The following is a 13,022-nucleotide window of genomic DNA, read 5'->3' on the forward strand; positions in this document are numbered from 1 at the left end:
TTCTGTGCATGGACCAATCATAGCTAATGCTTGCAACCTATATTACTTGAAGCCATCATTCGTTGCATCATTGAATGAGGCTGTATATAAGCATTGTAAGGCTATTATGCTGCACATGTTATGCTGTCTGTTTTTCCGTGGGTTACTCAATTGCTAATAATTGAGTGCAGCCTGTGTCCTATCTCTCTGTTTCAACTGAACAACGATTTTGTATTTTTCTTCATTAGCCTCCAACTGAGTATCTTTAAGAGTTAGGAATTTGTTCAATAAACTTTGACTCATTCCAAACACTTTTGTTCACTTGTTGCGCCTTCTAATTCAAAGCACCTTATACATGGACGATCATTGAAATGGACACATTAATTGATGCTGCGTCTTATACTCTGGTCCGTCTTATAGCCTGAAAAACATGGTTCGTAAGCAGAGTTCTTCTGCAACTTCGCTCCCTGTATTATACTGACTGGTAAAATACACAAACGTACCAAGAAAATTTGTCACATAATTTGATTTCCGTTACACAGAAGCTGATTTTGCGCATTAGAATTTCTCACATACATCAACTTTTGATGTAGAAATCCGGAATAAAAAGGGCGTATTATACGTACTTGGTATTAAGTGGTAAGTAAATTGGTTGAGTTGGCAAGTAAATTGATTGAGTTGAAAGCATTTGTAGTTGGTCTGCATCTATAGTGTAAGAGAGTGTGTACAACCATCAAAATATTGCCCGTGCACTGGAAACAGATAAACATATACTCGTATATAGGTTTAAAAGTGTCTCCTTGAACTACTGCTGTAGTATATATAGAGCCAATAATAAAAAATTACCAACAAATAATCAAAAATATCAATCGAGTCAGGAGCAGAGGAAATGAGTATAGAAAAGTCATTGTTCACATTAAAGCGTCATAAACAGCACAGATTGCATAGCATAAGCGGGCTTTGCTGACCTCTGAGTGACCCTAGCCTGCTTCAATGCCTCCCAAGCATTATATACACCCTCAGCGTTGCTAACAGACTTCTTTTCTCTAATTGCCAGCTTGTTGCGAGGCAATACCCTACTCTTCAATACCTTTCTCTCTATGCCATAGTTTAGTCTCATTTTCCTGGATGGCAAGCTTATTGCCGTGAAATTTTGAAAGTCGTCAGAAGGGTGACTGATGGGGGCGCCATGCGCCCGCCCCAATAAAACTCTTCTAAGGTACTGCACATCGCGACTAATTTTCTCTCCTTGAGAATTGTCATCCGCAGAAAAAGGCAGCCTAGAGGCACAATGAACAGGCAGATGCCGACGCAAGATCTCAGCAAAAAGTAAAATTTCTTGTTCATGTTGCTGAGACAGATCCTTACTCGTTGCATCAGTTTCATCCAAGACACTGCTTATACAGTCCTAAAATGGAAAAGATGAAAACACCTTTCTAGCTTTAGCCTGCGTCGCTCCATATTAGACCTTTGAAAAACATGCAAGAAGTGCAGTAGATTTTAGCTAATGAAGAATAGGTGAAATCTTTCAAGACAAAGAAGACAAATGTTGAAATTATATCAACCACCATAAATAGAAGGAATGGGGCTAACCATCAGCACTAACTCATTAAGTGCACTAAAATCATAAAGTTATGCTACTAAGGATAAATTGATCAGAAAAAAGAACCATGTATAATTCATAGACTTACTAAGGAGAGCAACGATATAATTGCCGACTGCATATCATGTGCTTCGGAAGATCGTTCCAGAATTCTGTCCATGACAGCATCTAGTTGTATCAGATCCTGTGGAAAATGCTTAACGATAGCTATAAATACAATCTGCAGAGAAAATATGTACAGATTTAGTAACCCAAACCATGAAAGTATGTTAGTTAAGAGTAGTCCGCTCTTGTCATGATCTACTTAAGTTCATGAGTTTTCTTTGGAGGATACGGAGGTGGTTTTTTGTTGCCTGTCTTAGGTTTATCTCCCTTGCCAGCGTGGCACAAAAGAAAGGGTTATCTCCCTTGCCAGCGTGGCACAAAAGAAAGGGTTATCTCCCTTACCAGCGTGGCACAGAAGAAATTGTGGTTAGATGTCCTTCCTAACATCACCAAGGGTGTCTTGAACCACCACCCTACTAATCCTAAGCCAGCGTACTAACCACTAAACCACGGCTGCTTCATGAAAGAATGATAGCTTTATTAATTCATTATTAGGATGTTCGACAACTCTATTGATCTATTTAACAAAAATTGTAAACGCAATTCCTCTATTCCTTGACTTAAAACTAACGCTATTAATTCTGTTGGCAAAACCATGTAACCTCAATTAATAACTATTCTCCGCACACTGATTCAACTTTTAATAAGCAATTAAAAAAAGGCAGGCAAATCTATAAACTATATGAAATAAAACAGATGCCTTCCATTGCTCTCTAAACTGACCATGGAATGGAGAGCTCAACTGTAACCATGTGATCTCACACAAACAAACTCAAGACCCTAAAATGTCTTCTCTTAATGCTAGCCTTCGAATTCTATCATATATAATAAATGTAGGGTCAACCAATGGACATTAATTATTATACGTGATAAACGTGGGATCGACCAATGAGCATTAAGTACCATACGTGATAAACATGGGGTCGACCAATGAACATTAAATATCATTTGTTACAAATGTAGGGTGGTCCAATGAGCATTAAGTATCATAGAGTACAAATGTAGGGTCGACCAATGAGCATTAAGTATCATACGTGATAAATGTGGAGTCGACCAATGAACATTAAGTATTATGAATAATAAATGTGGGATCGACCAATGAACATTAAGTACTATGTATAATAAATGTGGGGTCGACCAATGAATATTGTGTTTAGAAGGCTTGTCATACAATTTGAAAGAATGCTATAGAGAGGGAAGTTCAGGATCACAAGCATGACTAGCGATGCAGGCTACACCACTTATGTGGCCATTTGTAAAGAGCTCACCATTGGCTGCAGAGCGATAATAACAGCAAGAGCTCCAATCAGTAGTTCATGGATAGACTCAGGGCTGTCTTGTACAATTCTTTTACACTTAATAAGGATCTCAGTCTTTGCCCGCCTGATTACAGAATTTCCGTTTCTATAACAAATAAAGTTTAACCTTGACCCATGCTAAGTACTAGGCAGTCAGACTTACACAGCGTGTCTCAGGTTAGCTGCCGAGCCTTGCATTTAAAAAGTTAGTTGATCACTGGACAAAGTTGAAAGGTCAACCATGCCTTGTCTAATTTTCGTACATGACATAAATGACACCATCCTTGAACAAAATTAAGTTTTAAAATACAACCAGACCTAAATCCTAAATCACTATTGATGAAACCAGAAAAACTAAACACCTAGAAGCCCAGTATCAGAGTTAAATCAGAACCTGAGCTATATTACTATGAGGGTGGGTCAATAAGTAAAGACACTAATGACTTTATAAAATCTTTTTAGACTAGACAATAGAGCTTTGGGCGCTGTCCAACTACAGGTCTTGGTAATCTCTGCATGTAAAGACAACTCGTAACAATCCCTCTGCTTTTTGTGATCACATAACCAAGATGGCCGCTCCTCTAAAAAGTTACACATTGTAAGAGCAGATGGCTGTGATAAGATTTTTAAAAGCTGAAGGAGTGAGTGGAGCTGAAATACACGGCAGAATGTTAAATGTGTATGGGTGTAAGTGTATAAGCAGAAATGTTTACAAATGGATTGAATGCTTCAAAACGGGACATGAAACTGTAACGGATGACAAAAGATTGTTAAAAATGTTACGGACATGCTAAACAATTGCTCTAGCAATTTCAATACATTTTTGCAGATTTCCAGGCTTTGATTCTTTTACTCAAGGAGGAAGCAACTCCAATGTTCTGATGTAGTTTTTTCTGAATAAATGTACAAATCTGTCTTATTACATCAATATATACTAGTTGAATGAATCAGGAAGGCATGACCAATATGTTTATGAACTGAGGATGGAGTCTTACAATAAAATCCCAATCCTAGACGGCATGGTGTTGCCACTACCAGTGTCAGTATCCCTGCTTCAATACTTAAAGTTGAATCTCTTGGGATAAGTGACAGGAAGCTTATTGTGGAAGATGTAGCAACTCAGTTTAGCATTATCATTGGCACAGCACAAAAAATTCTGAAGGAAGACCTCTTGGTCAGTAAAATGTCCTATGGATGGGTGCCGGGCACGCTTACTGATGTCGAAAAGTTCAAGGCTGGCAGATCTGAGAAAAAAGTCATGTTGACAATATTTTGGGGTATGAAGGGTACCATTTTTACTTCTGTTCAATCTGATTCTGTGAACAGCAGTACATATAGTGATGTGCCAGACCACCTTCACACTAAAACTAAGTTCAAAAGGAGATGAATGACGTCAAAAAGTGTCATTATCTAGCAAGACAATGCATCACACACAGGTAAAATCACTTAAGACATTATCACCAGTTTCAACTGGGAGAATCTCAGACATCAACTTTACAGAGTTGATTTAGCTCCCAGTGACTATCATCTGTCTGGTTCCATATAGGATGCTTTGCACGGACATGACTTTTCAACTGTAGAACACACTAAAAAACTGCGTACTACTCAAGAAACCTTCTATTCTAGTTTAGTGCTGCACGATATCTTTGCACATACATTGGATTATTTGGTCTCTAAATATATCGAATAGCGAATAATATCGAACATTGGAGTTGTCTTCTTTCGATATATAGCGTTAGGCTTTAACATGAACGATTTGAGAATATACCTATTGGTTTAAAAACAGGGGCTGTCCCCTCTTTACAATAAGGCGAATACACAACTCCAGTTTTGCAAAATAAAATAGGCCGATATTTCGATAAAATATTGGCTTCGATATTCATATCGAGTTGAAAACTGACCCAACATAAAATCATCCACTGAAATATATCGTTACATCGAATTATATCGTGTTATCGTGCAGCACTATTCTAGTTGCATTAAGAAAGCGAGTGAAATGTTGAAACAAGTCTATCGAGATGCAGGCAGCCTATGTAGAGAATAATATGCTGTGCAACATGATATGATTCAAATAAAAGCTTGTAAATTGAAAAGTGTCGTTACTTATTGCATCACACTCGTATTACCAATCTGACATATTTTTTGAAAATTGGCAGCAAAAGCAAAAGTGCAAGGCAATTGATCACTATGAATGCTCCTAAATAAGAAATAACAAAAAGGGAAAATCAGCAATTGCATTTATCTCACTTGTCCAGAATCTTTGTAGATATCTGATATCATGACAGACTGGCAAACATCATAATAAAGACACATACCTCATTTACCTAGGACACGAATTGTAGGTCATAGCTTACAGTAAAAATTATAATGCTGATGAAGACATGTCCCAATTTAATATTTTATTGTAAGACTCCATTCTCAGTTCTTGAACATATTGGTCATGATTTTCTGATTCATTCAACTAGTATATATTGATGCTATCAAACAGATTTGTACATTTATTCAGAAAAGCTATGTCTTAGAACATTGGAGTTGCTTCCTCCTTTAGCAAAAGAATCACTAAGCCTGGACATCTGCAACAAATATATTGAAATCGCTAGAGCAATAGTTTAGTATGTCCGCAACATTTTAAAAAACTTTCTCGAAGAAACTGTTTTCAAACAATGGAGTTGGGTCCTCTTTTAGCAAAAGTAATGCTAAGCTTGACCATCCCAAAAATATAAAAAATTTGCCTAAAAAACTTTTTAGCATGATAGGGAGCCATCCCAATCGGTAGCACGTCTACTAAAATATAGTAAAAACGAATAAATTTAAACTAAAACATAAATCCGTTTGACAGCAGTAGCCAATTGTAGAGTTTGTATGGCGAATATAAATAAAATCTGTTTCTCATGATAACCAACACCATTTTTTTTGTAAGTTTCCTGCAAATGCCTTTATAAAAATGCTGCAGCAATACAAGGCTTATTCAACAGCTTGTAAACTTCCCATGGCCAACAGGACCGAGAATGCTACATCCATAGCAGCTGAAAGGACGAGAATTCACAGCAAACTTAACATTCAGTATGGGATTACAATGAGCTCTAAAACAGCTGAAAGCATGACTAACTGGAGGCACTTGCAGAGAATGGAGGAGGCATACTGCTGCTGCTCAAGCATGTTTACCATCTCTCCATAAGGCTTGCCGAGGCATATTTTATTCACTAAGATATCTGTAATTGTCTCCACCTACAATAGAGAAAATTTGCAGTGTTTGCATACAACAGATATAAACAGAGCTATTACACAAAATTTAGTGTCTGTTACCAATGATAGCCTGGTAGCCTTAAAACAGAACGAGGCAACACAGCTGATTACAAGAAATCATAACAATAAGAGAGTGAACAAGCCATGTCCTGTGAACCAGGATACCACCTACATGTAGGTATGGTGAAAAACGAATTTAGAAACTGCTGATACGAGAATCAATTAAATAGAAACATGAGTCACACAAAAATGCAAGCTTTCAATGACAGAAGTAAGTCGTTTCTAACGACCATGTCTTTCCTATCCATAAATGAATAATGCTCTTTAAATACATGAGAAGCCCTCAAGTTAAGAGACCATTTTGCTAAGCAACGTCAGGACCAGCCTAAACAGTATTACGCTTCCAAAAAAAAAAATTAACCAAAAGTTCCTCTATTCACACAATTACATACTTGTATGCGATTAGAGAAAACACAGACTTCATGAGAGAACTGCTGATAAATCTACCACATCTAGTACATCTTCAAAAACCTCCATAAACATGCACAAGAGCGAATTAAATGTGACCAACTTAGTTTGTGCCTCCATACAATCCATTGTGAGCAGACTAATGTATTTTTGCTCAGGGAAAACTACTCAGCTACCAATTTCCAATAGATTTACAATTGCTGCTGTAATGCTAACCTTACTTCTATTATCATAACTGATGTTTTTACAGAACAGTGCTTATGGTTATTCAATGAGAGAAACATAAATATGTTGAAAGTAACAAATGTTAACTCTTGATCATTTACTAGCTCTAAAGTGCAAAAATGCTAGTTTTTCCCCAGCATTGACAGACAATATCGAGTCTGGAAATGGCAGTACAAGTACAAGGGCATATCAATAAAAAAGGTAATTTTTTTTATAAAGTGTTGTGTTATAAGTCAAAACCTAATTTTTTTTAAAGTTTGTATAATCTCTACTGATGACCCTCATAATTATTTTTGGAGATTATGCATGTGGTCAGTTTTCTTGAAGCTTTGCAAAATTATCAACCAAGACACTCTGTTCAACCAGACTTGAACGAAGATCAGCTAATAAAATTATTGATAGCTGAAAGGTTTATAGAGAGATTTACAGGAGAATGGTTAATGTTTATGCAGAAGACAATTTAAGCCCCAGAAATGTCTGATTGTAGGCAAAATTGCTTGAAGGATGCAGGGTGAGTATTGATGATGAAGAAAAATCAGGTAAATCTGTCGGACTTATACAGTATTCAATAATCATACCTAAAATGTTAACCTGTTAAGACGAAAGAAGCAATGATTGGTACCACCCCCAGTAACATGTCTACCTACACCACACATGTGATGCTGTCAAGTCTCACTTCTGTCCTGTCAGAAGTGACTTACCTTACTGTTACTAGAGAAACTCAATGATTTGTTGTTGGTGAGAGCATCCAGCAGTTCTAGAGCTCTGTGCACTGATGTCTTCGACTTAATGCACGAGACCACCTAACACAGTAAACATTAGAGTACAGTGATAAAGTCGGTAGTGAAATAAGTAAGATACTTTAAAACCTCTATTTGAATGCCATGGCACTCTAATTTTCAACCCTTCCTCGGTAGTGCCGCTTTATTAAAGATGACGTTCAAATAGAGGGTGGCGTTAAAATAGAGAGTGGCGTTAAAATAAAGGTGGCGTTAAAATAGAAGTTTTATGGTAACTAGATGTCTAACAAAAGCAAGTAGTCCACAAATTGATCAGCATGTCAAAACCTCTGCGATTGATACAGACTTATTACATAACAAACATTTCTGCTCAACCTCGATACATGCAATAGCTAGCTCTTGTGACGATAATCCCTGTTATTACTCCCTGCTGTCACTTTAATGTTCTACTAATGACTTGCACAGGTTGAAAAGAGTAAATACAAGAATATAACAACTGCTGCTGAGTTATAAATAAAAAATAATGTGAACTGATACACTAGCTAACTAGTAGACCTCTCATGAAAAGCTGGGCAACTAGCAGAAGAGAAGATTGCCTGAGGAAATTAAATATTTGTTCAGAATAAAAATATTAATTATAGGCTGGTTTTGGGACAAACAGGACAGACTATCACAGAATTATGCAGGCTACAGATCTACAGGGACAACTCCATGGCCTCAGGTTTAGTATAAGTGAATGTCTAGTACTAGTTCAACTAACAAGGTCAGCTTTTACAGCTGGCACATCATGTATCCTCATACATACACCTGCCTATGCCACTAGCGTACACCTTTCAGCGTAGGAAAAATCTTGACTTACCCATTTATGCGTAAACGAAAGAAGCTCTTGTTGTATATGTCCTATCCTGGTATTACAAATAATATCTGCTAGAGCCACCTGTGAAAACAATCATTGTTATAATCAAACTAGGAACTGCCAAAAAGAGGCCAGGGAAAATACCAAAGTGATTATTCATACATATAGTATACTTATATATTACACATATAGAGTTGAGACTATATATATATATATACCCATATATATAAACATTTTTATATATATGGTCCCTATATATATATACATACATGTATATATATATATATATGTATGTATATATATATATATAGCCTATATATATATACATATATTTATATAGACTTTTGCTGTCGAGCAGTCTCTATATATACATGTACATAGAGACTGCTTTCTTTATATATATATATATATATATATAAAGACAGCAGAAATGTCTGTTTCTATTTTATTTTCAATTAAAATATAACAATTAGTTTAGAAATCAAGGAAAGCTCTGTAACACAATTCATGCTGCCTCAGGACAGTCCCTACATTAAGAAAAAGCTATTTTCATTCTACTAGAATGTCAGTTAGGATGATGAGCTAACAATCATAATATGATTGTTATATCAGATAATAATATCAGATATATTATATCTGATTGGCACTCATGACTACCTTTCTGAGCTCAGCGCGTCCTCCTGTTACAGCTTCAGTGATGGCAGTAAAATATTGACACAGGGTGCGTCGTGTGGTGGCATCGATAGGTTGAGCATCCGTTGGATGGAGATCTATGGCTATAAAACACAAAGAATAACACTATTCAAGTTTCAACACAAAATATTCTATGACATTCACTTCTCAACAAATCATATGGAAACCAGAGCAAGATTTGAACAATGATATCCGGTTCTGGAGGATAATCTTTAAACTTGTTATCAAAATGCAAAGCTCATCAGCTCAAGTGCAAAACATCGATTATTTATGTTTCAATCTCATACCTTTGTGTTGCAGATCAGGAGCAGGTAGAGAGACGGAGTCAGATGTAACAACATCTGAGAGACATACAATAGTGTCAGCGGGAGTATACAACTTGTGTGTAGGGACATGAGTGTAGCTGGTAGGAGTATGTGGATAAATGTGGAGAACATTTGCGTCAGCGAGAGCGTGATTCACATCGGTAACTTTTAAACAGCTTTGAGCCGCTCTTTTCATATACTGTGATGCTTCCTACATAGAAATAACATACTTTATGTCATGTCACTGTCACATGTCACTGTCACATGTCACTTTCACAAGTCATGTCACTGTCACACTTCATGTCACTGTCACATTTCGCCACTTTAGAAAAATTTGAGTCAAAATAAATACCTCATTTTATGCGGGTTCCGAAATTAGCATAATCTAAGAAAAAAACAATCAAACTTCCTCTTCCGTTTCTGACTACATGAAAATAATAAATTAAATTACAAGTAATGCTAATTTTGTCAAAAAATTTGTTGTTGAGACAGACGCATTCACCTGTTCCACATTCTTTAAGGTTTATATGTTGCAGTTTAGTACCTCACACTTTACCGGCAATCTAGCTGGCCCACATCTAGCGGTACAGTCAGCCAAGCTTTATTCTATGCATTTATTTTATGTCTAACCAAAACACAATCAATTTAAAACTTTCTCAAAATTCTATCATAGAACTATGTCATATCTTACTGAGTTGCGATATAAGCAGTTAATAATTAAACAGGTTAAATTCATTCCACAAGCATAAAGAGAAAAGATGGTAACATAAAAATCATAGAGTTATCATGTAAGAAATCAGAGAACGAAAATGTCGATATTTAAAAAAGAATTAATCAAACTGATTAATGAGCTCCATCCATTCAAATGCGGCAAAGGTGTCTAAGTTGACTCCAGATCATTTTTCATACACAAAAATCGGAAAACGCATTAAATACTGCTAGAACAGCAGGACCACAAAAAATATGCTAAAACCTCTTTTTATACATGTCATTAGTTCACACCCTTTCATGCATTTTCTGATTGGGTGAGCTAATTTCATGTATTCTTTTATTGAATGAGCTAATTTCATGTATTCTCTGATTGATCGAGCTAATTTCATGTATTCTTTAATTGGTCGAGCTTAGTTCAAAAACCATATTTTTATACAGAAACATAGCCGTCATTTGAATGAAGATATGTGAAGAGTCGTTCTACGGCATATTTTTGCCAGAAACAAATTAACACTGTCCTATATATGAATAAAATATTTTAGAACGATCATGTAAAACTCTGACAAGAAATCACAACCTTCTAAATATTGCCTCTGATATTCTTTATCAGCTGTATATGCAGGTTACACTCCTGTAATGATCTGTTTTTAGCTGTGACATAAATAACTAGTTTCAGTACAATTGATAAAAATATTTCTATCAAACAGCATTAAGAGTGGATACACGATACAAAGCCGCAAATAAAAAATGGAGGGCTTGAGGCAACCTTATAAACAACTTAAACATTTGCAAAAACCTTAAAAATACATGAAACTTACCGAAACTATCTCTCGTAGTCGGTAATTTACATCTTCATTGAGAATTCTCACAACCTTATCTGAGACAACATGACCTTTGCTTTCAGCAAACATTTTAATGCTTGCTTCAGAGATGAGCTGATATTTTCTTTCACTGTCAGTGGAGGTTGATCGCCGGAGATTCTCCATCATCATTGAAACTGACCAGCATTGAAAACTTCACAAGTTGATTTCTAATTATAAGCTAAATGTTTAGCAAGTTTAGAGTCGCTAAGTTCAATGCTTTTAACATTTAATTTTAATAACAAAACAGCCAATGCCCATAGCAACCTTCTACAACATAGAACATACACTGCATACTTCTATATATTTTACTAAACAGGTAAAGTGAGTTCACTACTCATGAAAATCACTAATTCCGACTTAAAAAAAGCATACACAAATTAAAGTAAAATTAACGGCTGATCTAGGGCAAGGTTTAATCTTTTTTCCAGGCCAATGAAAAGGTTTTACAGAACTTCAAGTCTGTTGCGCATAACAATGCGCCAATAAAAAGGCCCATTTATTTAAGAGAATTAACTCCTTTCCAGAGATGTTAAAATTTATTCAAAAAAATGACCTCCAAATATCGTTTATCGGTATGCCACAGTTATGAAACATAAAAAATTCCGAAAACAAATTTCTAGGGCATATTGCACTTTGGCATTGAAGCTACCGATTTAGGAAGAGCTCATATTCGCTGTCATAAATGTTTTTTTTAGGTTTTAAATGTGTCTGTAGTTAGATCAAACAATTAACAGACATTTGCAGCAGCCAAGTGTCAAGTACTAAGTGTCCACCGTTGAAAGAAAATTCTTCTTAACACCTAGTAGTCAGTTTTTAAACATTTTGATAAAATGATCAAATAGTAGTTACTTTGCATTTGCAATGTAATGTTGATTGTTTAATCTATATTGTTAAATTTTGTTTACTAATTGTTTGATCTATCTTATTTCTAAAATAAAGTAAGCGTAAGTTTGTAGCGCTCAGGCATTCACACAATCGAACTTAAAAAGTATTAGCATTTAGATTCAAATAGCCTTCAGAAAGGTCATCTACTAAGGAATTAAATTTTTCAGCAGCATTGCAACAGTCAGGTGTTAAGCTTAGAGTCAGATGTTGATATGTCTTAAAACTGATAAGGTTGCTTTTAGTGCTCTCCTTAAAAGCCAGAGTCTTGGCTCACACTAATGTTTATATAATAAATGTAGAATGAATACAGTAGAAATGAGACCTGAGCATTAAATCAAGTCTAGTTTCAAAATTCACATATTATTTTGAAGCAAGAACAACAAAACCTGCAAAATATTATAGCTCTAACAAGGTGAAGGAAATAAGGTAAAGGTTGCTACGCAAACATTCTCAAAATGAAAGCATTAAACATCTTCAACAGCATCACACTGGAGAAGATATATATATATATATATATGAATAACTAACAAACATGAGTTATGCAATCTAGTAATAGTTTATGCTCCTACAACTGAACATGTGTGCGTAGCTTGGTAGTCTTATCAGCCAAAACGACCTGAAAATGCAGGGTAAAAATTTTCTGCGTCCCAATTCACAGAAAGGTATATCTGATTGTTTTAGTTGCTCAGCAATTTGTTAAATAGTTTATATGCTAAACACAGTTTAAGTAATGTCTCATCAACTCATACGAGCTTGACATTACCCTTTGACCAAATAAAGCAATTCAAATCAAAAAGGTTTCCATGTGTCAACAGGTGTAGATGTATCATAATGGCCTTCACTAAAGATTCAAAACTAAAATGCAGCGACAAACAGTCAATATTTGAACAGACAGAACTGCAGTAACATAAGAGCCATCCAGTGACATAATAAAGCAACTGCCCGACGAGATTTTCACTATTCGATTTGTTCATATTTTGGAAAATATAAAGAAGGGAACATAAATTCGCTAAAGTAATATTTATAACGTAACTATAAAAATAAA

At 35.6% G+C, this 13,022-nt stretch overlaps 1 protein-coding gene across 1 annotated transcript; it reads right to left on the reverse strand.

The window, feature by feature from the left end:
* Positions 1–434: 434 nt before the first annotated feature.
* On the reverse strand, positions 435–11,376 carry LOC137399831 (TAF6-like RNA polymerase II p300/CBP-associated factor-associated factor 65 kDa subunit 6L). The gene is made up of 9 exons (XM_068086069.1): positions 11,048–11,376; positions 9,501–9,729; positions 9,178–9,296; positions 8,524–8,601; positions 7,626–7,727; positions 6,095–6,213; positions 2,956–3,091; positions 1,671–1,766; positions 435–1,387 (listed from the first exon to the last, which is right to left on the reverse strand). Exons 1-9 carry the CDS (start codon positions 11,219–11,221, stop codon positions 896–898), a joined length of 1,545 nt encoding a protein of 514 aa, XP_067942170.1. The 5' UTR covers positions 11,222–11,376; the 3' UTR covers positions 435–895.
* Positions 11,377–13,022: the final 1,646 nt, after the last annotated feature.

Source organism: Watersipora subatra, chromosome 7 (assembly GCF_963576615.1).
Source record: "Watersipora subatra chromosome 7, tzWatSuba1.1, whole genome shotgun sequence".
Lineage (NCBI taxonomy): Eukaryota > Metazoa > Bryozoa > Gymnolaemata > Cheilostomatida > Watersiporidae > Watersipora > Watersipora subatra.